This window comes from Pseudorasbora parva, chromosome 25, assembly GCF_024679245.1.
Source record: "Pseudorasbora parva isolate DD20220531a chromosome 25, ASM2467924v1, whole genome shotgun sequence".
NCBI lineage: Eukaryota > Metazoa > Chordata > Actinopteri > Cypriniformes > Gobionidae > Pseudorasbora > Pseudorasbora parva.
Genome location: NC_090196.1, coordinates 30,046,102 through 30,073,571, shown reverse-complemented (window position 1 = coordinate 30,073,571; position 27,470 = coordinate 30,046,102). Strand labels below are relative to the sequence as shown.

The 27,470-nt window shown below is 41.4% G+C and overlaps 1 protein-coding gene across 1 annotated transcript in view; it reads right to left on the bottom strand.

The window, feature by feature from the left end:
- Positions 1–27,470, bottom strand: part of fads2 (fatty acid desaturase 2) — a 96,594-nt gene that overhangs the window by 60,490 nt on the left and 8,634 nt on the right. Inside the window, exons 4-5 of the mRNA XM_067436935.1 lie at positions 17,005–17,202; positions 16,810–16,911 (exon numbers count right to left, since the gene is read on the bottom strand). Coding sequence (XP_067293036.1) covers positions 16,810–16,911; positions 17,005–17,202 — 300 coding nt within the window. The remainder of the gene's footprint in view (positions 1–16,809; positions 16,912–17,004; positions 17,203–27,470) is intronic.

Sequence of the window (27,470 nt, the reverse complement as noted above, 5' to 3'; positions counted from 1 at the left end):
TTGTGCGAACACAGGGACCTGGTGCTCAGTCACCTCAGCCAGTTGGGCCTTCGGGTCAACCGAGAGAAGAGCAAACTCTGTCCCACACAGAGGATCTCTTATCTCGGTATGGAGCTGGACTCGGTCAACCGGACGGCGCGCCTCACCGAGGAGCGAGTCCAGTCGGTGTTGAACTGCTTGAATATGTTCAAGAGCAGGACAGCGGTCCCACTGAAATTCTTTCAGAGGCTCCTGGGGCATATGGCATCTGCAGCCGCGGTCACGCCGCTCGGATTGCTTCATATGAGACCGCTTCAATGCTGGCTCAATGGCCGAGTCCCGAGGTGGGCGTGGCAGAGCGGTCAGTACCGGGTTCCAGTGACTCCTTACTGCCGCCAAACCTTCAGCCCGTGGTCCAGCACTTCGTTTCTCCGGGCCGGGGTGCCCCTAGAACAAGTGTCCAGGCATGCTGTGCTGTTCACGGATGCCTCCACCACAGGCTGGGGGGCCACGTACAACGGGCATGCAGTTGCTGGTCTGTGGACGGGGCCGCAATTGCATTGGCATATCAATTGCCTCGAGTTACTGGCAGTACATCTGGCACTCCGCCGCCTCAAGGGGCCGCTATGTGGCAAGCATGTACTGGTCCGTACGGACAGCACCACGGCCGTTGCGTACATCAACCGTCAGGGTGGTCTACGCTCCCGTCGTCTGCTCCAACTCGCCCGCCACCTCCTCCTGTGGAGTCAGAAGCAGCTGAGGTCGCTTCGGGCCATTCATGTCCCTGGTGTGCTGAACCAGACAGCCGACGAGCTCTCTCGTCAGCCGACACCTCCGGGAGAGTGGCGACTCCACCCCCAGGCGGTCCAGCTGATATGGGACCAGTTCGGGGCCGCACAGGTCGACCTGTTTGCCTCTCCGGACTCGACCCATTGCCAGTGGTACTATTCCCTAACCGGGGGTACCCTCGGCACAGATGCACTGGCGCACAGCTGGCCCCGGGACCTACGCAAGTATGCGTTTCCCCCAGTGAGCCTTCTTGCACAGACTCTGTGCAAGGTCAGGGAGGACGAGGAGCAGGTCTTGTTAGTTGCGCCGTATTGGCCCAACCGGACCTGGTTCCCAGAACTCACACTCCTCGCGACAGCCCCTCCTTGGCCGATTCCCCTGAGGAAGGACCTTCTTTCTCAGGGACGGGGCACGTTATGGCACCCGCGTCCAGACCTCTGGAATCTTCATGTCTGGTCCCTGGACGGGACGCGGAGGTTCTAGATGGACTACCACAAGCTGTCGTAGATACCATCGCTTCAGCTAGAGCCCCCTCTACGAGGGGCCTCTATGCTCTGAAGTGGAACCTGTTCGTTGAGTGGTGCGCTTCCCGCCAGGAAGACCCCCGAAGGTGTTCGATCAGTGTCGTGCTTTCCTTCCTGCAAGATGGGTTGGAGAGAAGGCTGTCTCCCTCCACCCTCAAGGTATATGCTGCAGCAATAGCAGCGTACCATGATGTAGTAGAAGGTAAGTCCGTGGGGAAGCACGACCTAATCGTCAGGTTCCTCAGAGGTGCGAGGAGACTAAATCCTCCTCGTCCATCCTCGATACCCTCTTGGGACTTAGCTCTAGTGCTCCGAGCACTTCAGAGCCCTCCCTTCGAGCCTTTGGCGTCTTGTGAGTTGAAAATCTTGTCAATGAAGACAGTGCTCCTGACGGCATTGGCCTCGATCAAGAGGGTAGGGGACCTGCATGCACTTTCGGTCAACGAATCGTGCCTAGAGTTCGGGCCGGGTAACTCTCACGTTGTCCTGAGACCCCGGCCCGGATATGTGCCCAAGGTTCCTACCACTCCCTTCCGGGATCAGGTGGTGAACCTGCAAGCGCTGCCTTCGGAGGAGGCAGACCCAGCCCTGGCTTTGCTGTGTCCGGTCCGCGCTCTTCGCGCTTACGTTGACCGGACCCAAAGCCTTCGGACCTCAGAGCAACTCTTCGTCTGTTACGGAGGCCAGCAGAAGGGAAAGGCTGTCTCCAAGCAGAGGTTAGCCCACTGGATAGTGGATGCTATAGTCTTGGCCTACCAGTCCCAAGACGTGCCTTGCCCGTTCGGTGTAAGAGCTCACTCCACTCGGAGTGTTGCTTCTTCCTGGGCGCTGGCTCAAGGCGCCTCGCTGACAGACATATGTAGAGCTGCGGGCTGGGCGACACCTAACACGTTTGCTAGATTCTATAGCTTACGTGTAGAGCCGGTATCTTCCCGCATCCTCGCCCCCAGGGGCCAGGAGCGCTAAGTGCCCGTTCTAAGTGTCGGCTTGCGAAACGCCACTCCCGCCCTCTGGGCCGGATACGTGCGTCTATTGTCTCCAGTTGTGTTCCCCGGGAAACCGGCTAACCCTGTCGAGCTCCTCCGTCACCCCTCCGGTGTCAGACGTTGCGGACCGTCTGACGCCAGGCCTGCACCCGTATGCTTGTGAAACGTGGCTGTAGGCTGGGTCCCATATGTAGCGGTTCCCTCACGGCAACCCCATATGTGTATTCTTCCACGGTTCCAGCTACCCTTCGGGCTAGCCCCGTGTCTTTCCCTCGACAGAGCCCGCTCTGTCGTCTCTGGGCGTGTTCTTTCCCCCCTTCAATCAGGCTGGAACCACCCCAGAGACTGCCATATGTTGCACTACCCTGCCAGGTTAGTCCTTATGTGTATTCTGCCACCTCTCCTTCCCTGAAGGACGTGGCCCCGCAGCGTACCCTCTCTCTCAAGTCGAGGTAGGCACGCTTTCCCAGCGTTATCCAATAGTCATTCTGAGTGGGTCTTGCAGAAACAGCAGTGACTGTACTCCCTGCTTGGAGCCCTGACTTCCGTACCATACTAGACGGTGCAGTGCGCTCAAGCAGGACGCTGGAAGGGCCAGCATCCTGGCGTTTTCCATAAGGGATCCCATTCGTCGGTTCAGTTCTGACGTACGTCGAACGTGACCGACTGAAAGGGAACGTCTCGGTTACGTATGTAACCCTCGTTCCCTGAAGGAGGGAACGGAGACGTACGTCCCGTCGCCAGATGCTGTGCTTCCGCTGGGAGTCCGGTCACCTTTCGGCTCCTCAGCAGAAAAAGCGCTGATCTACCATTCCACTTCCTATTTATACCCGCGCTGCGGGGCGGAGCGTGGAATGCGTGATCGCATGCCAAATTTCATTGGCTCGTTGTTAGATGCTCGAAGTAGGATTGGTCTCTAAAGTAAGATCCCATTCGTCGGTTCAGTTCTGACGTACGTCTCCGTTCCCTCCTTCAGGGAACGAGGGTTACATACGTAACCGAGACGTTTTATGTCATAGTATACACTGTCGTTATTTTGTAATTTTGTACATTTTGACTTTGTCATAATTTAATAATTTCCACTTTTATGTCATAGTATACACTGTCGTAATTTTGTATTTTTGTCCATTTTGACTTTGAGATAATTGAATAATTTCCACTTTTATGTCATAGTATACACTGTCGTAATTTTGTATTTTTGTCCATTTTGACTTTGAGATAACTGAATAAATTCCACTTTTATGTCATAGTATACACTGTCGTTATTTTGTAATTTTGTACATTTTGACTTTGTCATAATTTAATAATTTCCACTTTTATGTCATAGTATACACTGTCGTAATTTTGTATTTTTGTCCATTTTGACTTTGAGATAATTGAATAATTTCCACTTTTATGTCATAGTATACACTGTCGTAATTTTGTATTTTTGTCTGTTTTGACATTGATATAATTGAAATAAATTCCAATTGTATGACATAGTATACACTGTCGTAATTTTGTATTTTTGTACATTTTGACTTTGAGATTATTGAATAATTTCCACTTTTATGTCATAGTATACACTGTTGTAATTTTGTATTTTTGTCCATTTTGACTGTGATAATTGAATAAATTCCACTGTTATGTCATAGTATACACTGTCGTAATTTTGTATTTTTGTCCATTTTGACTTTGAGATAATTGAATAATTTCCACTTTTATGTCATAGTATACACTGTCATAATTTTGTATTTTTGTCCATTTTGACTGTGATAATTGAATAAATTCCACTTTTATGTCATAGTATACACTGTCGTAATTTTGTATTTTTGTCCATTTTGACTTTAAGATAATTGAATAATTTCCACTTTTATGTCATAGTATACACTGTCGTAATTTTGTATTTTTGTCCATTTTGACTTTGAGATTATTGAATAATTTCCACTGTTGTCATAGTATACACTGTCGTAATTTTGTAGTTTTGTCCATTTTGACTGTGATAATTGAATAAATTCCAGTGTTATGTCATAGTATACACTGTCGTAATTTTGTATTTTTGTCCATTTTGACTTTGAGATAAATGAATAATTTTCACTTTTATGTCATATATACACTGTTGTAATTTTGTATTTTTGTCTATTTTGACTTTGAGATAATTGAATAATTTCCACTTTTATGTCATAGTATACACTGTCGTAATTTTGTATTTTTGTCTGTTTTGACTTTGATATAATTGAAATAAATTCCAATTGTATGACATAGTATACACTGTCGTTATTTTGTATTTTTGTACATTTTGACTTTGTGATAATTTAATAATTTCCACTTTTATGTCATAGTATACACTGTCGTAATTTTGTAGTTTTGTCCATTTTGACTTTGAGATTATTGAATAATTTCCACTGTTATGTCATAGTATACACTGTCGTAATTTTGTAGTTTTGTCCATTTTGACTGTGATAATTGAATAAATTCCAGTGTTATGTCATAGTATACACTGTCGTAATTTTGTATTTTTGTACATTTTGACTTTGTGATAATTTAATAAATTCCACTGTTATGTCATAGTATACACTGTCGTAATTTTGTATTTTTGTCCATTGTCACTTTGAGATAATTGAATAATTTCCACTTTTATGTCATAGTATACACTGTCGTAATTTTGTATTTTTGTCCATTTTGACTTTGAGATAACTGAATAAATTCCACTTTTATGTCATAGTATACACTGTCGTAATTATGTATTTTTGTCTGTTTTGACATTGATATAATTGAAATAAATTCCAATTTTATGACATAGTATACACTGTCGTAATTTTGTATTTTTGTACATTTTGACTTTGAGATTATTGAATAATTTCCACTTTTATGTCATAGTATACACTGTTGTAATTTTGTATTTTTGTCCATTTTGACTGTGATAATTGAATAAATTCCACTGTTATGTCATAGTATACACTGTCGTAATTTTGTATTTTTGTCCATTTTGACTTTGAGATAATTGAATAATTTCCACTTTTATGTCATAGTATACACTGTCGTAATTTTGTATTTTTGTCCATTTTGACTTTAAGATAATTGAATAATTTCCACTTTTATGTCATAGTATACACTGTTGTAATTTTGTAGTTTTGTCCATTTTGACTGTGATAATTGAATAAATTCCAGTGTTATGTCATAGTATACACTGTCGTAATTTTGTATTTTTGTCCATTTTGACTTTGAGATAAATGAATAATTTTCACTTTTATGTCATAGTATACACTGTTGTAATTTTGTATTTTTGTCTATTTTGACTTTGAGATAATTGAATAATTTCCACTTTTATGTCATAGTATACACTGTCGTAATTTTGTATTTTTGTCTGTTTTGACTTTGATATAATTGAAATAAATTCCAATTGTATGACATAGTATACACTGTCGTTATTTTGTATTTTTGTACATTTTGACTTTGTGATAATTTAATAATTTCCACTTTTATGTCATAGTATACACTGTCGTAATTTTGTATTTTTGTCCATTTTGACTTTGAGATTATTGAATAATTTCCACTTTTATGTCATAGTATACACTGTCGTAATTTTGTATTTTTGTCCATTTTGACTTTGAGATTATTGAATAATTTCCACTTTTATGTCATAGTATACACTGTCGTAATTTTGTATTTTTGTCCATTTTGACTTTGAGATAATTGAATAAATTCCACTGTTATGTCATAGTATACACTGTCGTAATTTTGTAGTTTTGTCCATTTTGACTGTGATAATTGAATAAATTCCAGTGTTATGTCATAGTATACACTGTCGTAATTTTGTATTTTTGTCCATTTTGACTTTGAGATAATTGAATAATTTCCACTTTTATGTCATAGTATACACTGTTGTAATTTTGTATTTTTGTCTGTTTTGACATTGATATAATTGAAATAAATTCAAATTGTATGACATAGTATACACTGTCGTAACTTTGTATTTTTGTCCATTTTGACTTTGAGATAATTGAATAATTTCCAATTTTATGTCATAGTATACACTGTCGTAATTTTGTATTTTTGTCCATTTTGACTTTGAGATAATTGAATAATTTCCACTTTTATGTCATAGTATACACTGTTGTAATTTTGTATTTTTGTCTGTTTTGACATTGATATAAATGAAATAAATTCCAATTGTATGACATAGTATACACTGTCGTAATTTTGTATTTTTGTCCATTTTGACTTTGAGATAATTGAATAATTTCCACTTTTATGTCATAGTATACACTGTCGTAATTTTGTATTTTTGTCCATTTTGACTTTGAGATAATTGAATAATTTCCACTTTTATGTCATAGTATACACTGTCGTAATTTTGTATTTTTGTCTGTTTTGACTTTGATATAATTGAAATAAATTCCAATTGTATGACATAGTATACACTGTCGTAATTTTGTATTTTTGTCCATTTTGACTCTGAGATTATTGAATAATTTCCACTTTTATGTCATAGTATACATTGTTGTAATATTGTATTTTTGTCCATTTTGACTGTGATAATTGAATAAATTCCACTGTTATGTTATAGTATACACTGTCGTAATTTTGTATTTTTGTCCATTTTGACTTTGAGATAATTGAATAATTTCCACTTTTATGTCATAGTATACACTGTCATAATTTTGTATTTTTGTCCATTTTGACTTTGAGATAATTGAATAATTTCCACTTTTATGTCATAGTATACACTGTCGTAATTTTGTATTTTTGTCCATTTTGACTTTGAGATAATTGAATAAATTCCACTTTTATGTCATAGTATACACTGTCGTAATTTTGTATTTTTGTCTGTTTTGACTTTGATATAATTGAAATAAATTCCAATTGTATGACATAGTATACACTGTCGTAATTTTGTATTTTTGTACATTTTGACTTTGTGATAATTTAATAATTTCCACTTTTATGTCATAGTATACACTGTTGTAATTTTGTATTTTTGTCTGTTTTGACATTGATATAATTGAAATAAATTCAAATTGTATGACATAGTATACACTGTCGTAACTTTGTATTTTTGTCCATTTTGACTTTGAGATAATTGAATAATTTCCAATTTTATGTCATAGTATACACTGTCGTAATTTTGTATTTTTGTCCATTTTGACTTTGAGATAATTGAATAATTTCCACTTTTATGTCATAGTATACACTGTTGTAATTTTGTATTTTTGTCTGTTTTGACATTGATATAAATGAAATAAATTCCAATTGTATGACATAGTATACACTGTCGTAATTTTGTATTTTTGTCCATTTTGACTTTGAGATAATTGAATAATTTCCACTTTTATGTCATAGTATACACTGTCGTAATTTTGTATTTTTGTCCATTTTGACTTTGAGATAATTGAATAATTTCCACTTTTATGTCATAGTATACACTGTCGTAATTTTGTATTTTTGTCTGTTTTGACTTTGATATAATTGAAATAAATTCCAATTGTATGACATAGTATACACTGTCGTAATTTTGTATTTTTGTCCATTTTGACTCTGAGATTATTGAATAATTTCCACTTTTATGTCATAGTATACATTGTTGTAATATTGTATTTTTGTCCATTTTGACTGTGATAATTGAATAAATTCCACTGTTATGTTATAGTATACACTGTCGTAATTTTGTATTTTTGTCCATTTTGACTTTGAGATAATTGAATAATTTCCACTTTTATGTCATAGTATACACTGTCATAATTTTGTATTTTTGTCCATTTTGACTTTGAGATAATTGAATAATTTCCACTTTTATGTCATAGTATACACTGTCGTAATTTTGTATTTTTGTCCATTTTGACTTTGAGATAATTGAATAAATTCCACTTTTATGTCATAGTATACACTGTCGTAATTTTGTATTTTTGTCTGTTTTGACTTTGATATAATTGAAATAAATTCCAATTGTATGACATAGTATACACTGTCGTAATTTTGTATTTTTGTACATTTTGACTTTGTGATAATTTAATCATTTCCACTTTTATGTCATAGTATACACTGTCGTAATTTTGTATTTTTGTCCATTTTGACTTTGAGATTATTGAATAATTTCCACTTTTATGTCATAGTATACACTGTTGTAATTTTGTATTTTTGTCCGTTTTGACTGTGATAATTGAATAAATTCCACTGTTATGTCATAGTATACACTGTCGTAATTTTGTATTTTTGTCCATTTTGACTTTGAGATAATTGAATAATTTCCACTTTTATGTCATAGTATACACTGTCGTAATTTTGTATTTTTGTCCATTTTGACTTTGAGATAATTGAATAATGTCCACTTTTATGTCATAGTATGCACTGTCGTAATTTTGAATTTTTGTCCATTTTGACTGTGATAATTGAATAAATTCCACTTTTATGTCATAGTATACACTGTCGTCATTTTGTAGTTTTGTCCATTTTGACTGTGATAATTGAATAAATTCCACTGTTATGTCATAGTATACACTGTCATAATTTTGTATTTTTGTCCATTTTGACTTTGAGATAATTGAATAATTTCCACTTTTATGTCATAGTATACACTGTCGTCATTTTGTAGTTTTGTCCATTTTGACTTTGAGATAATTGAATAAATTCCACTTTTATGTCATAGTATACACTGTTGTAATTTTGTATTTTTGTCTGTTTTGACTTTGATATAATTGAAATAAATACCAATTGTATGACATAGTATACACTGTCGTAATTTTGTATTTTTGTACATTTTGACTTTGAGATTATTGAATAAATTCCACTGTTATGTCATAGTATACACTGTCGTAATTTTGTATTTTTGTCCATTTTTACTTTGAGATAATTGAATAATTTCCACTTTTATGTCATAGTATACACTGTCGTAATTTTGTATTTTTGTACATTTTGACTTTGAGATTATTGAATAAATTCCACTGTTATGTCATAGTATACACTGTCGTAATTTTGTATTTTTGTCCATTTTTACTTTGAGATAATTGAATAATTTCCACTTTTATGTCATAGTATACACTGTCGTAATTTTGTATTTTTGTCCATTTTGACTGTGATAATTGAATAAATTCCACTTTTATGTCATAGTATACACCGTCGTAATTCTGTATTTTTGTCCATTTTGACTTTAAGATAATTGAGTAATTTCCACTTTTATGTCATAGTATACACTGTCGTAATTTTGTAGTTTTGTCCATTTTGACTGTGATAATTGAATAAATTCCAGTGTTATGTCATAGTATACACTGTCGTAATTTTGTATTTTTGTCCATTTTGACTTTGAGATAATTGAATAATTTCCACTTTTATGTCATAGTATACACTGTCGTAATTTTGTATTTTTGTCTCTTTTGACTTTGATATAATTGAAATAAATTCCAATTGTATGACATAGTATACACTGTCGTTATTTTGTATTTTTGTACATTTTGACTTTGTGATAATTTAATAATTTCCACTTTTATGTCATAGTATACATTGTTGTAATTTTGTATTTTTGTCCATTTTGACTGTGATAATTGAATAAATTCCACTGTTATGTCATAGTATACACTGTCGTAATTTTGTATTTTTGTCCATTTTGACTTTGAGATAATTGAATAATTTCCACTTTTATGTCATAGTATACACTGTCGTAATTTTGTATTTTTGTCTGTTTTGACTTTGATATAATTGAAATAAATTCCAATTGTATGACATAGTATACACTGTCGTTATTTTGTATTTTTGTACATTTTGACTTTGTGATAATTTAATAATTTCCACTTTTATGTCATAGTATACATTGTTGTAATTTTGTATTTTTGTCCATTTTGACTGTGATAATTGAATAAATTCCACTGTTATGTCATAGTATACACTGTCGTAATTTTGTATTTTTGTACATTTTGACTTTGTGATAATTTAATAATTTCCACTTTTATGTCATAGTATACACTGTCGTAATTTTGTATTTTTGTCCATTTTGACTTTGAGATAATTGAATAATTTCCACTTTTATGTCATAGTATACACTGTCGTAATTTTGTATTTTTGTCTGTTTTGACTTTGATATAATTGAAATAAATTCCAATTGTATGACATAGTATACACTGTCGTTATTTTGTATTTTTGTACATTTTGACTTTGTGATAATTTAATAATTTCCACTTTTATGTCATAGTATACATTGTTGTAATTTTGTATTTTTGTCCATTTTGACTGTGATAATTGAATAAATTCCACTGTTATGTCATAGTATACACTGTCGTAATTTTGTATTTTTGTCCATTTTGACTTTGAGATAATTGAATAATTTCCACTTTTATGTCATAGTATACACTGTCGTAATTTTGTATTTTTGTCTGTTTTGACTTTGATATAATTGAAATAAATTCCAATTGTATGACATAGTATACACTGTCGTAATTTTGTATTTTTGTCCATTTTGACTCTGAGATTATTGAATAATTTCCACTTTTATGTCATAGTATACATTGTTGTAATATTGTATTTTTGTCCATTTTGACTGTGATAATTGAATAAATTCCACTGTTATGTTATAGTATACACTGTCGTAATTTTGTATTTTTGTCCATTTTGACTTTGAGATAATTGAATAATTTCCACTTTTATGTCATAGTATACACTGTCATAATTTTGTATTTTTGTCCATTTTGACTTTGTGATAATTTAATCATTTCCACTTTTATGTCATAGTATACACTGTCGTAATTTTGTATTTTTGTCCATTTTGACTTTGAGATTATTGAATAATTTCCACTTTTATGTCATAGTATACACTGTTGTAATTTTGTATTTTTGTCCGTTTTGACTGTGATAATTGAATAAATTCCACTGTTATGTCATAGTATACACTGTCGTAATTTTGTATTTTTGTCCATTTTGACTTTGAGATAATTGAATAATTTCCACTTTTATGTCATAGTATACACTGTCGTAATTTTGTATTTTTGTCCATTTTGACTTTGAGATAATTGAATAATGTCCACTTTTATGTCATAGTATGCACTGTCGTAATTTTGAATTTTTGTCCATTTTGACTGTGATAATTGAATAAATTCCACTTTTATGTCATAGTATACACTGTCGTCATTTTGTAGTTTTGTCCATTTTGACTGTGATAATTGAATAAATTCCACTGTTATGTCATAGTATACACTGTCATAATTTTGTATTTTTGTCCATTTTGACTTTGAGATAATTGAATAATTTCCACTTTTATGTCATAGTATACACTGTCGTCATTTTGTAGTTTTGTCCATTTTGACTGTGATAATTGAATAAATTCCACTTTTATGTCATAGTATACACTGTCATAATTTTGTATTTTTGTCCATTTTGACTTTGAGATAATTGAATAATTTCCACTTTTATGTCATAGTATACACTGTTGTAATTTTGTATTTTTGTCTATTTTGACTTTGAGATAATTGAATAATTTCCACTTTTATGTCATAGTATACACTGTCGTAATTTTGTATTTTGTCTATTTTGACTTTGAGTTAATTGAATAATTTCCACTTTTATGTCATAGTATACACTGTCGTAATTTTGTATTTTTGTCCATTTTGACTGTGATAATTGAATAAATTCCACTGTTATGTCATAGTATACACTGTCATAATTTTGTATTTTTGTCCATTTTGACTTTGAGATAATTGAATAATTTCCACTTTTATGTCATAGTATACACTGTCGTAATTTTGTAATTTTGTCCATTTTGACTTTGTGATAATTGAATAAATTCCACTTTTATGTCATAGTATACACTGTCGTAATTTTTTCATTTTTGCCCATTTTGACTGTGATAATTGAATAATTTCCACTGTTATGTCATAGTATATACTGTCGTAATTTTGGATTTTTGTCTATTTTGTCTTTGAGATAATTGAATAATTTCCACTTTTATGTCATAGTATACACTGTCGTAATTTTGGATTTTTGTCCTGAAAATTGAATAATTTCCATTTTATGTCAGTATACACTGTCGTAATTTTGTATTTTTGTCCATTTTGACTTTGAGATAACTGAATAAATTCCACTTTTATGTCATAGTATACACTGTCATAATTTTGTATTTTTGTCTGTTTTGACTTTGATAATTGAATAAATTCCACTGTTATGTCATAGTATACACTGTCGTAATTTTGTATTTTTGTCCATTTTGACTTTGAGATAATTGAATAATTTCCACTTTTATGTCATAGTATACACTGTCGTAATTTTGTATTTTTGTCCATTTTGACTTTGAGATAATTGAATAATGTCCACTTTTATGTCATAGTATACACTGTCGTAATTTTGAATTTTTGTCCATTTTGACTGTGATAATTGAATAAATTCCACTTTTATGTAATAGTATACACTAGGGGTGTGCATTGGCACTGCCTTCACGATTCGATTCGATTACGATTCACCAGGTAACGATTCGATTCAATTCGATTCTACGATGCATTGTGATGCATCAAAATTCTACTGCACACAAAGCAAATTTTTCATCAGTCATGAGGCAATACAAGCAGATATTAAACAACAGATTGTATTGGCTGCTATGTGTCTCCTGTATCTTTGACATAAGTTATTAAATAAAATAAAATGTAATTAAATAAAATTAAATAAAATGCAATTAACCCTTAAATGCATGACTGTTTCACCAAATTCTTACATATTCAGGTCGTTAGCGACCCAGATCTATATTTAACATGCATAGACCTCTACCTGTCGTGATAATATATAAAACTCCTGATTTTAGAGTAACAGCTACAGAAGAATAAAATAAAACCTATTTCGTTACCTTTTGGAGCTTGGAAGGGTTCAGTTTGAGCAGATGTTTAATACCATCATCATATGACCTCGTCAGAGTTTACCAGTAGATTCAGCATCTGCCTCATATTCGCGATCTCCAGCATATTCTCCAAACTCATTTTCAATGTCTTCAAAATCAATATTTTGATCACTGACAGCTTCTTGACCACATCCATCATCAAGAGACAGTGACACTAACATATGATTGTGTTTAGTACTTGCTCTCTGAAGTAAATCACTAACCCATTTCAAGTTTTGCAGATTATAATTATTGTTTCGTTTTCTGTCAGAGGTAACTATGAGTGAAACGTCACTTCATCATTGGGTATCAGACATTGCCACCTTGTGGAATAAAGGTGAATTGCGCCTGGAACAGGAAGTATTTGAAACTTCACAACTTTATCGTCCGCCAGAAAATAAACAGTGACATAATCGATTATGGCACTTTGCCGCATCGATGCTGAATCGTTCATGCCCCGCATCGCGATGCATCGCCAAATCGATTATTGTTGACACCCCTAGTATACACTGTCGTAATTTTGTAGTTTTGTCCATTTTGACTGTGATAATTGAATAAATTCCACTTTTTGTCATAGTATAAACTGTCTTTTTTTGTCCATTTTGACTTTGAGATAATTGAATAATTTCCACTTTTATGTCATAGTATACACTGTCGTAATTTTGTATTTTTGTCCATTTTGACTTTGAGATAATTGAATAATTTCCACTTTTATGTCATAGTATACACTGTCGTAATTTTGGATTTTTGTCCATTTTGACTGTCATAATTGAATAAACTCCACTTTTATGTCATAGTATACACTGTCGTAATTTTGGATTTTTGTCCTGAAAATTGAATAATTTCCACTTTTATGTCATAGTATACACTGTCGTAATTTTGTATTTTTGTCCATTTTGACTGTGATAATTGAATAAATTCCACTTTTATGTCATAGTATACACTGTCGTAATTTTGTATTTTTGTCCATTTTGACTGTGATAATTGAATAATTTCCACTTTATGTCATAGTATACACTGTCGTAATTTTGTATTTTTGTCCATTTTGACTGTGATAATTGAATAAATTCCACTTTTATGTCATAGTATACACTGTCGTAATTTTGTATTTTTGTCCATTTTGACTTTGAGATAATTGAATAATTTCCACTTTTATGTCATAGTATACACTGTCGTAATTTTGTATTTTTGTCCATTTTGACTTTGAGATAATTGAATAATTTCCACTTTTATGTCATAGTATACACTGTCGTAATTTTGAATTTTTGTCCATTTTGACTTCATGTGATAATTGAATAATTTGCACTTTTATGTCATAGTATACACTGTCGTAATTTTGAATTTTTGTCCATTTTGACTTCATGTGATAATTGAATAATTTGCACTTTTATGTCATAGTATACACTGTCGTAATTTTGAATTTTTGTCCATTTTCTTTTCATGTGATAATTTAATCATTTCTACTTTTATGCAGTAGTATCCACTGCCATAATTTAGATTTTTTGTCCATTTTGACTTCATATAATAATTGAATAATTTTACTTTTATTTAATTGTATCCACTGTCATAATTTAGATTTTTTTGTCCATTTTGACTTTATGTAATAACTGTGTAAATGTCACTTTGTGTTATAGTATACACTGTCATAATTAAGAATTTTTGTCCACTTAGTTTTTATGTAATAACTGAACAATTTCTACTTTTATGTAAAAGTATCCACGATCGTAATTTTTATTTTTTTTGGCCATTTTTACTTTATGTAATAATTGAATAAATCCACTTTTATGTAATAGTATCATTTGTCGTAATTTTTAATTTTTGTCCATTTTGACTTCATGTAATAATTAAATAAATTCACTTTTATGTAAAAGGATGCACTCTGGTAATTAAGAATTTTTGTCCAGTTTGACTTTTTGTAAGAATTGGAAGAAAAAAAACACTTTGATGTAATAGTATCCACTGTTATAAATTTTTATATTGTCCATTTTGGCTTTATGTAGTAATTGAATAAATGTCACTTTTATGTAATAGTACAATGTGTGCATTTACTCTAGATAGCTGTGTTACTGTGTCCCAATTATTAGATTTTCCCCAAATCAAACATTTCCCAAATATGGGACAACAAAGTGTATATTCAATTCAAATTGTCTACAGATATGATAATGAACTGTATTAGTCAGTGGAAGAACTGTTTCCTATACAGGTGCTGGTCATATATTAGAATATAATTTAAAAAGTTGATTTATTTCACTAATTTAATTCAAAAAGAGAAACTTTTATATTCATTCATTACACAGAGATTGATATATTTCAAATTTTTATTCCTTTTAATTTTGATGATAACGACTGACAACTAAGGAAAATCTCAAATCCAGTATCTCAGAAAATTAGAATATTGTTTAGGACCAATAAAAAGAAAGGATTTTTATAAATCTTGGCCAACTAAAAAGTATGAACATGAAAAGTATGAACATGTACAGCACTCAATACCTAGTTGGGGCTCCTTTTGCCTAAATTACTGCAGCAATGTGGCGTGGCTTGGAGTCGATCAGTCTGTGGCACTGCTCAGGTGTTATGAGAGCCCAGGTAGTTCTGATATTGGCCTTCAGCTCTTCTGCATTGTGTGCTCTGGCATATCACATCTTCCTCTTCACAATACTCTATAGATTTTCTATGGTGTTAAGGTCAGGCAAGTTTGCTGGCCAATTAGGAAAAGGGATACCATGATCCTTAAACCAGGTACTAGTTGCTTTGGCACTGTGTGCAAGTCCCAAGTCCTGTTGAAAAATGAAATCTGCATATCCATAAAGTTGGTCAGCAGCAGGAAGCATGAAGTGCTCTAAAACTTGCTGGTTTACGGCTGCATTGACTTTGGACCTCAGAAAACACAGTGGACCCTGATTTCCAAATGAAATGCTAAATTTACTTTCATCAGAGAACATAACGTTGAACCACTCGGCAGTCCTTCTTGCCTTTAGCCCAGGCGAGATGCTTCCGACGCCATCTGTTGTTCAAGAGTGGCTTGACACAAGGAATGGGACAGCTAAAACCCATGTCTTGCATACGTCTGTGCGTAGTGATTCTTGAAGCACTGACTCCAGCTGCAGTCAACTCTTTGTGAATCTCCCCCACATTTTTAATGGTTTTGTTTCACAATCCTCTCCAGGGTGCGTTTATCCCTATTGCTTGTAAACTTTTTTCTACCACATCTTTTCCTTCCCTTCACCTTTCTATTAATGTGCTTGGACACAGAGCTCTGTGACCAGCCAGGCTCTTTTGCAATTACCTTTTGTGTCTTGCCCTCCTTGTGCAAGGTGTCAATGGTTGTCTTCTGGACAACTGTCAAGTCATCAGTCTTCACCATGATTGTGTAGCTTATAGAACTTGACTGAGAGACCATTTAAAGGCCTTTGCAGGTGTTTTGAGTTCATTAGTTGATTAGAGTGTAGCACCAGGTATCTTCAATATTGAACCTTTTCCCAATATTCAACTTTTCTGAGATAATGAATTTGGGATTTTCCTTAGTTGTCAATTAAAATCACCAAAATTAAAATAAATAAACATTTGAAATATATCAGTCTGTGTTTAATGATTGAATTTGAAAGGAATTAGTGAAATAAATCAACTTTTTGATGATATTCTATTTATATGACCAGCACCTGTATATGGTTGTAATTATATTAAACTTTTAAGAACTTGTTGGTACCTTCAGGTGTCCGATGACAAATTTGTGCACAAAGTGATTCCATCGAGAGGTTTTAAACACGGACAGGTGACCGAAGTCGTGTTGCAACCATCCAGCTTGGGACTAAAGACACATAACAAATAATCTATTTTATATAACTCAACTTTTAACATGGTTAAATGACCGTAATAATTATATCAAATGTGTCTGTCGTACCTGTGCAGTGCCCAGTAAAACAGCAACGATGGCCGTGTTGATCCAGCCGGTTCCCAAGTACCACACCATCATCAGGGCGATGGCCTCCAGGAACAGGATGTGACTCAGATGCAAGATGAAAAACAGTGGCTGGGTTTTGAAACACCCCTCAGCCTCTAGACGCTCACGCAGGGCTCGGAAATCCTCCACAAGAGCGGCCTGACAGAGAGAAGAGAAGCCAATACAGAAACACAGCTCAACTATAGCTGTGTTCACAATTCATGACCCAAATTTTTAAGACGTGAAAGTAGTTGTATCTAGCTTTGTTTCCATCCAATGTGGCAAATTTAACTTGTGTTTAAAATTGGAATCTCTCAAATGTGGAACATTTGTGAATAAAGCACTTTTTTTCCATTTCATGTCTTCAAGAGAACAAAATCCTACTATTTTGTCACTGTTTTGGTGCAAAATATAATAAAATTGGGTCTGAGTGCAGATGAAACTCAATATATGCTGTCATGTTATCTTGCTTTCTGATGCCTGTTGTTTGGAAACACAATCCTATGGGGCTTCTGGAAGTTAATTAAACCAGATGACAGACTTTTGGCCCAGGCATTTCACAACAACTAAACACACATTTAAGATGCTGTGATGTGATTAGTCCGCTGGTTAGTCTATTTATCCAATCACATGCTCTGTTGAGGTAAAGTCACGTGAGTTTTTGTTGTGCAACGAGGGATTTATTATGTAAATGTGTTTCCATTGTATAGTTCCAACCGGTTTTTGTGTGCATATTGAAGTATTGCATAAAAAACGAGTGATGGAAATGGCAAATTTTGCACACAAAATAAAATTACTTATGTGACTAATCGGCTGTTTCCGCTGATGGTGTTTTATTGTTGGTCACTAGGTTAACATACCACGAATGTCATCCGCTTAAACAACCTGATGTTCAGCTTGAATCCCAATTTAGTAGCACATTTAGTACTGAATTAAGAATGCCTTTTAACTCTTTCCTGAAAGTATTTTTTCTTTTTCTTTTAAGTGGCCAGTCAGCACCAACATTTTTCATAATTTTCACAAGAGTTTCAAGGCCCCCAGAATATTTTGTTGTATGAATATCTGAACATGCAATGTATATATCATATACCAACAATATATAAACAGGAAGAACAGGCCCTCCGTTTTTAAACAAAATAACCCATTTAATTCAGTATGTTATTTGACTACAAAAACTGTATCTTTAGAAAAGGGAAGTTCATACTTAGAAAGATCGTTTGATAGTCTCGATTAAAAGTGTTAAAAAAATCTATGTTTTATAAGTCTTACAAGAAGACAGATGGGTAGTTAACAAATAAGCAGTAAAAATGCTTTTGTACAACACCATTTTAAAGAAAAAATGCATATTGTTATGGAGTGTGAAGTCGGATGTTTGAGAAAATATAAGGGTTCACTAACTTTGTTTGTGATAATAATTATTTAACTGTTTTTTGAACATTATTACTGAAATGCGTCCCATGGTGTGACATTACTAAGAATATAAGGGTGTTGCACCAAAGGACATTAGAACGTCTCGGTTACGTATGTAACCCTCGTTCCCTGAAGGAGGGAACGGAGACGTACGTCAGAACTGAACCGACGAATGGGATCTTACTTTAGAGACCAATCCTACTTCGAGCATCTAACAACAAGCCAATGAAATTTGGCATGCGATCCACGCATTCCACGCTCCGCCCCGCAGCGCGGGTATAAAACAGGAAGTGGAATCGTAGATCAGTGCTTTTCCTGCTGAGGAGCCGAGAGGTGACCGGACTCCTAGCGGAAGCACAGCATCTGGCGACGGGACGTACGTCTCCGTTCCCTCCTTCAGGGAACGAGGGTTACATACGTAACCGAGACGTTCCCTTTCAGTCGGTCACGTTCGACGTACGTCAGAACTGAACCGACGAATGGGATCCCTATGGAAAACGCCAGGATGCTGGCCCTTCCAGCGTCCTGCTTGAGCACACTGTACCATCTAGTATGGCACGGAAGTCAGGGCTCCAAGCAGGGAGTACAGTCACTGCTGTTTCTGCAAGACCCACTCAAAATGACTATTAGATAACGCTGGGAAAGCGTGCCTACCTCAGAGAGAGGGTACGCTGCAGGGCCACGTCCTTCAGGGAAGGAGAGGTGGCAGAATACACGTAAGGACTAACCTGGCAGGGTAGTGCAACATATGGCAGTCTCTGGGGTGGTTCCAGCCTGATTGAAGGGAGGAAAGAACACGCCCAGAGACGACAGAGCGGGCTCTGTCGAGGGAAAGACACGGGGCTAGCCCGAAGGGTAGCTGGTACCGTGGAAGAATACACATATGGGGTTGCCGTGAGGGAACCGCTACATATGGAACCCAGCCTACAGCCACGTTTCACAAGCATACGGGTGCAGGCCTGGCGTCAGACGGACCGCAACGTCTGACACCGGAGGGGTGACGGAGGAGCTCAACAGGGTTAGCCGGTTTCCCGGGGAACACAACTGGAGACAATAGATGCATGTATCCGGCCCAGAGGGTGGGAGTGGCGTTTTGCAAGCCGACACTTAGAACGGGCACAACGCTCCTGGCAACTGGGGGCGAGGATGCGGGAAGATACCGGCTCTACACGTAAGCTATAGAATCTAGCAAACATGTTGGGTGTCGCCCAGCCCGCAGCTCTACATATGTCTGTCAGCGAGGCGCCTTGAGCCAGCGCCCAGGAAGAAGCAACACTCCTAGTGGAGTGTGCTCTTACACCGAACGGGCAAGGCACGTCTTGGGACTGGTAACCCAAGACTATAGCATCCACTATCCAGTGGGCTAACCTCTGCTTGGAGACAGCCTTTCCCTTCTGCTGGCCTCCATAACAGACGAAGAGTTGCTCTGAGGTCCGAAGGCTTTGGGTCCGGTCAACGTAAGCGTGAAGAGCGCGGACCGGACACAACAAAGCCAGGGCTGGGTCTGCCTCCTCCGAAGGCAGCGCTTGCAGGTTCACTACCTGATCCCGGAAGGGAGTGGTAGGAACCTTGGGCACATATCCGGGCCGGGGTCTCAGGACAACGTGAAAGTTACCAGGCCCGAACTCTAGGCACGATTCGTTGACCGAAAGTGCATGTAGGTCCCCTACCCTCTTGATCGAGGCCAATGCCGTCAGGAGCACTGTCTTCATCGACAAGATTTTAAGCTCACAAGACGCCAAAGGCTCGAACGGGGGGCTCTGAAGTGCTCTGAGCACTAGAGCCAAGTCCCAAGAGGGTATCGAGGTAGGACGAGGAGGATTTAGTCTCCTCGCACCTCTGAGGAACCTGACGATTAGGTCGTGCTTCCCCAAGGACTTACCTTCTACTACATCATGGTACGCTGCTATCGCAGAAGCATATACCTTGAGGGTGGAGGGAGACAGCCTTCGCTCCAACCCGTCTTGCAGGAAGGAAAGCACGACACTAATCGAACACCTTCGGGGGTCTTCTCGGCGGGAAGCACACCACTCAACGAACAGGTTCCACTTCAGAGCATAGAGGCGCCTCGTAGAGGGGGCTCTAGCTGAAGCGATGGTATCTACGACAGCTTGTGGTAGTCCATCTAGAACCTCCACGTCCCGTCCAGGGACCAGACATGAAGATTCCAGAGGTCTGGACGCGGGTGCCATAGCGTGCCCCATCCCTGAGAAAGAAGGTCCTTCCTCAGGGGAATCGGCCAAGGAGGGGCTGTCGCGAGGAGTGTAAGTTCTGGGAACCAGGTCCGGTTGGGCCAATACGGCGCAACTAACAAGACCTGCTCCTCGTCCTCCCTAACCTTGCACAGAGTCTGTGCAAGAAGGGTCACTGGGGGAAACGCATACTTGCGTAGGTCCCGGGGCCAGCTGTGCGCCAGTGCATGTGTGCCGAGGGTACCCCCGGTCAGGGAATAGTACCACTGGCAATGGGTCGAGTCCGGAGAGGTAAAAGGTCTACCTGTGCGGCTCCGAACTGGTCCCATATCAGCTGGACCGCCTGGGGGTGGAGTCGCCACTCTCCCGGAGGTGTCGGCTGACGAGAGAGCTCGTTGGCTGTCTGGTTCAGCGCACCAGGGACATGAATGGCCCGAAGCGACCTCAGCTGCTTCTGACTCCACAGGAGGAGGTGGCGGGCGAGTTGGAGCAGACGACGGGAGCGTAGACCACCCTGACGGTTGATGTACGCAACGGCCGTGGTGCTGTCCGTACGGACCAGTACATGCTTGCCACGCAGCGGCCCCTTGAGGCGGCGGAGTGCCAAGTGTACTGCCAGTAACTCGAGGCAATTGATGTGCCAATGCAATTGCGGCCCCGTCCACAGACCAGCAACTGCATGCCCGTTGTACGTGGCCTCCCAGCCGGTGGCAGAGGCATCCATGAATAGCACAGCATGCCTGGACACTTGTTCTAGGGGCACCCCGGCCCGGAGAAACGAAGTGTTGGACCACGGGCAGAAGGTTTGGCGGCATTAAGGAGTCACTGGGACCCAGTACTGACCGCTCTGCCACGCCCACCTCGGGACTCGGCCATTGAGCCAGCGTTGAAGCGGTCTCATATGAAGCAATCCGAGCGGCGTGACAGCGGCTGCAGATGCAATATGCCCCAGGAGCCTCTGAAAGAATTTGTCCTGCTCTTGAACATATTCAAGCAGTTCAACACCGACTGGACTCGCTCCTCGGTGAGGCGCACAGTCCGGTTGACCGAGTCCAACTCCATACCGAGATAAGAGATCCTCTGTGTAGGACAGAGTTTGCTCTTCTCTCGGTTGACCCGAAGGCCCAACTGGCTGAGGTGACTGAGCACCAGGTCCCTGTGTGCGCACAACTGGTCCATCGACTGGGCTAGGATCAGCCAATCGTCGAGGTAGTTTAGAATCCGAACGCCGCGTTCTCTGAGTGGAACAATGGCTGCCTCCGCGACCTTCGTAAAGACACGGGGCGACAGGGACAGCCCGAAGGGCAGGACCTTGTACTGATATGCTTTCCCCTCGAACGCAAAGCGCAGGAACGGTCTGTGTCGAGGGAGAATAGGCACATGGAAGTACGCGTCCTTCAGGTCGATCGCTGCAAACCAATCCTGGGGACGGATGCATTGAAAAATGCGTTTCTGCGTCAACATTCTGAACGGGAGCTTGTGCAGGGCCCGATTCAGAACTCGCAAGTCCAGGATTGGTCGTAACCCACCCCCTTTCTTGGGCACAATGAAGTAGGGGCTGTAGAACCCCGTCTTCATATCGGCTGGAGGAACCGGCCCGATCGCGTCCTTCGCCAGTAGGACCTCGATCTCTGACCTCAAGACCTGAGCATTGCTGCTTCGCACGGAGGTGAAGAGGATGCCCTTGTACTTGGGCGGCCGGCGCGCGAACTGAATCGCGTAGCCGAGTCTGATGGTACGGATGAGCCAGCGAGACGGCCTGGGGAGACCTAGCCAGGCCCCCAGAGACCGTGCAAGCAGGACCAACGGCACCACAGATGTGCCCGGGGTGGGGCAGCGAAGCGGAGTACTCTGGCCCGACTCGGGAGGCCCGGAGGCGGCCCGAAGTGTTGCCTGAGCACTCTGGTTTGGACAGAGAGTGGGTGAGAAGGCCCGGAGGCGTCCTCGGAGCCCACTCTGCTGCCCACTGCCCGGAGGCAGGGAAGTGAAGCACTCAGCCCTGACCCGGGAGGCCCGTGGGCGGCCCGGAGTGTTGACTTAGTGCTCACGAGAGAGGGAGTATGTGGGTGAGAAGGCCCGGGGGCGTCCTCGAGGCCCACACAACTGCCCCCTGGCGACGGGAGGGTAGGAAAGGAGTGACAAGGCCCGTGGGCGTCGCACACTGCCAACCTGACCCTCTTGGGGCCCAGAGAGAGAGGAAAGTGCTCTTTTTGTGACAAGGTGGGTACCGCTGGACTCCGGAGAGCCAGCGGCAGAGATGTTTTGACCAGTGCGGCCCATTAGCTCATCCCCCGATGCAGCGACCGACATCTGGTCCTCCGCCGGAGCCCCAAAAGAGACGACTGGTGCTCCACGTGGGAGGTCAGCACGCCCTTCCGGAAACTCCACCGGCACAGTGGAGGGGGGAGGGGCCCGAGGAGCCATGAGACCCGTCGGGTTTGCCCTGACCGTCACCCTCAGGTCCCCACCAAGGTCATCAGCCAAAGTAGCAGCCCTCTGCTTTGCAGCTGGAGGACCGCTAGATCGGGGGATGCACGATGGCGCTCCACCTCTTCTGAGGTACTGGAGTCTGGACCGTAGCACTGCGATGGACATATTCCCGCAGTGGGAACATGTCTCATCCACGAACGCAGCCTCAGCGTGCTGTGCGCCCAGACACGTGAGACAACGAACGTGCCCGTCAAGCGGAGACAGAAATCGACCGCAACCAGAAACACACGGTTCCCTATCTCGAGGGAACTTCGAGCTGCGTCGAAACGCTAGGGGGGACGCCTCTGCGTGCCATGTCATGAAGCACTTGTGTAATCAGTCCAATAGCGGGACGATACGTCACGGGCGGGTGACGTCATCGACCAGGAAGCTATAAAGCATGCCCGGACCAAACAGTCACTAGCTTCTGTGTCTTCACAAGCGCTCTGTGTGAATTGTATGTCCATTTATTGTGTGTGTGTTCAAAAAAAAAAAAAAAAAAAAAGAAATATAGGTGTTGTGTTCCTCCCTGCCCACGTTACATCACGGGTTGGGATACACACGTCCTAATGTGTGATGTGTTTGGGGCTCGAGCATGCCCAGTCAGCTCTCGAGGGGGTTGGCTGCGAGCATTGCGAGAGACTCCCAATGCGCATATTAAGATCACGCCGGGCACTCTTCGAGGAGAGTGCTTTGGCTCGCGGTCCTCAGGGCTCGGGTCCCGCTGTTGCCGAGGCGCAGCGAAGGCTCGCGTCCTGGGGATCGCAGTTGGATCTAGTGGCGGGGTTAGAGACGGGTGATCCCCTATCTCTGCCTTTACCCGCTGGATCTCGTGACTCAGTTAGCGAGCTGGAAGCACGCTCTGCGGTTTTCTTCCGCTCGCGCTGAGGCACAAACGCAGCGCAGCACTCCAGCTCTGAGGAACTGGATGTTGTTAGCGCTGATGATGATCTGCCAAAAGAAAACGACACACACACACTCATAAAAAGAGGTGCTATTGGTGTAACTCGCGCTGTGTCCAGGTTAAGTTTAGACTGGCCGGCCGAGTGTCAAGAAGTTCGCCAAAAAATAAATAAATATATAAATAAAATAAGAAAGAGAAAGAACAATATAATGGCGAGCAGACAGCATGTTTGAGATTACGAGGGGCTGAATCTAGTGGCTCGGATCTCGCGTTTGCCGAGGCAGCGTGTAGATCACGGGTCTACAATATAGATTCTATGACTCGATCGGGGATCTCGCGCTTGCCGAGGCAGCGTGTAGATTACGGGGTTGAGTTTAGTGGCTCAGATCGCGTGTTTGCCGAGGCATTGCGTAGATTATGGGTCTGCATCTATCATTCAGAAAGGGCGACGATGTCTCGCGGGGAAGAGACGCTTGCGAGCTATCTCTCCCCCAAGTCCACATCGTCACACAGCCCCACAGCTGCCCACAACAAGCCGGTAAAAAAAAAAAAAAAAAAAGTCGGCTTTGGGGGTAGGGCATATTCGGCAGCAGATCAGGCGGCCGCCGGTTTGTATACGGCGGTTGCCCTGCAAGCATATAAAACAAGCAGACCTGCTGGGGGATATTGATATGTGAAATATAAAAAAATATATATATAATAAATAAATAAATAAATCAAAATGTCCCTCTGGGGCTGTCGGGCGGGGCAGCCTCAGCCGAGTACGTCCTTCTCAAACCTACACCGAGCAAAACAAAGAGAGAGCGTGGCCGCTCGGGCCCCCCCCCTGAGCGACGCGCTCAGCCGGGACCTTCCCGTGGTAGGGCGGATCTGAGGGCCGTCCTTACTGCTAGGAAGGCCTCGGCTAAGAAGTCCTGACGTCAGAGGCGCAGGACTTCCGATGGCAGTCCCCTCCGGGAGAGTGCGGCTCGCCGAGGCGCCCGCTCATTCCCGGTGCCATCGGGGGGGGCCGGTCTGCCAACCCTGCCACCGTTGGTGCTTCAGGGCGCGGCGGTCCCCGGCGAACATATATCTCCTTGTCCACCCGGAAACGTAGCGGCTTGGGGATGTTCGCGCCCTCTCGTGAGGGCCCCGTGGCGGTCAGTTCGGTTGCTACCTGCCGGTTATCCGTTACAGGACACCGGGCTGACCACCCAGGAAAATCCAGAGACCAGCCTCGAGAGGCTGGTTCCCTTAGTAGATTTTCTGGCAGCGTGGAAACTTCTGACGAATATCTCAGAATGGGTCCTGCTCACATTATAAAAAGGGTTCGGGCACACCCACCCGTGTTCAGCAGGGTTACTCCTACGGTAGTAACCCCCGAGCAGCCTCTGGTCATGGAACGAGAGGTACAGACTCTTCTGCGAAAAGAGGCTATACACGGGTCCCTCCCCTCTGCAGAGAGTCGGGCTTTTACAGCCGGTACTTCATAGTTCCAAAGAAGGATGGAGGGTTAAGGCCTATTTTTAGATCTGCATCAGCTAAACAAAATGCTCACGATAAAACAGATCGTGTGTCACATCAGGTCCGAGGACTGGTGTGTCACAATAGACCTAAAAAATGTATACTTCCACATCTCCATCCTTCCGCAGCACAGACAGGTCTTCAGGTTTGCTTTCGGGGGCGAAGCTTACCAGTATTGAGTGCTGCCATTCGGCCTAGCTTAATCACCCCACACTTTCACCAAGTGCGTGAATGCAGCTCTGGCTCAGGTGCGACTCCAGGGCATTCGCGTGCTCAATTATATCGAGTGGGCGTTCAGCATCGAGATGCTGTTCTCGCCCATATGAGAGTGTTGGGGCTAAGGTTGAACGGAAAGAAATGTGTGCTGGCACCTATAAGCTGCAGAGCACTACTTTTCTGGCGGTAGTCTGTGACACGAAAATAATGTCGGCTCGGCTATCCCCTCCCAGGATAAAAACGATCCTGGATACCGTGAACCAGATAAAGCTAGGTCAGTCACTCACTGTGAAACACTTTCAGAGAGTGTTAGGGCTGATGACAGCAGCATCCAACGGGGTACCTTTTGGCCTGCGGTACATGAGACCCTTACAGTGGTGGCTCAGGACCAAGGGGTTCTCCCTGAGGGGAAACCCTTTTTCGCTTGATCAAGGTCACGCGGCGCTGCCTACGTGCCTTAGTGAAGTGAAAAGATCCTTGGTTCCTGTCCCAAGGTCCAGTTCTGGGGGCTCCTTGTCGTCGCGTAGCGCTAACGACGGATGCCTCCCTAACTGGCTGGGGAGCGGTCATGAGTGGCCGCTCGGCCCAAGGTCTGGGCGGCCGTCAGCTCTCCTGGCACATAAACCAGCTGGAGCTGATGGCTGTGTTTCAATCATATAAGATCAAACACTTCCTCTCAGACCTGCGGGGCCGCCATGTGTTAGTTCGGTCAGACAACACTTCGGTGGTCTCGTATATAAATCACCAGGGGGGGTTGAGATCGCATCGGGTGTGGAAGCTGACGCATCATATGCTAACATGGGCCCAAGGCAAGATGCTCTCGCTCAGGGCGATGTACATCCCGGGGGTCCTGAATGTAGCGGCAGACTCCCTGTCGAGGCAGGGAGTGATGCCGGGAGAATGGAGACTCCACCCGAGGTGGTGGAGGAGCTGTGGATCCGCTTTGGGCGAGCCCAGGTGGATCTGTTTGCGTCTCGAGAGACGACACACTGTCCAGCATATTTCTCCCTCACGCATCCAGCCCTGCTGGGGCTGGACGCAATGGTACAGAGGTGGCCGAGGCTGCGTCTGTATGCCTTCCCCCCTCTGGCATTGCTCCCAGGAGTGCTGGAGAGCGTCCGCCGGGACGGGGTTCAGCTTTTATTGGTAGCCCCGCTCTGGCCGGGCCAAGTATGGCTCGCCGACATTATGTCTCTCCTAGAAGGTCCTCCCTGGGAAATCCCAGTCAGGAGAGATCTTCTTTCGCAGGCCGGGGGGGTCAGTACTGCACCCACGCCCGGAACTGTGGAAACGGTGGGCTTGGCCCCTGAGGGGGCCCAGTTCATAAACACGGGTCTATCTACTGAGGTGATAGAGACCATGTTGCACTCCAGAGCACCATCCACAAGGAGACTTTACGCACTCAAATGGAGAGTTTTTGTCGCCTGGTGTACACACCAGGCTTTGGACCCTGTTAACTGCCCGTTCGGTTCAGTTCTTGAGTTCCTACAAGAAAAATTCTCCGCAGGGTTATCTCCGTCAACACTGAAAGTATATGTGTCGGCGATATCTGCTTATCATATTCCATTAGATAATGCATCATTGGGGAAACACCCTTGGGTCATGCGGTTCCTTCGTGGTACTTTGAGGCGCAGACCTGCGGCACGCTCGAGGGTGCCTACTTAGGCAGTGGCACCCTCTTGTCTGGAGTTTGCACCAGGAATGGTAAAAGCATTTCTCTTCCCGAGGGAAGG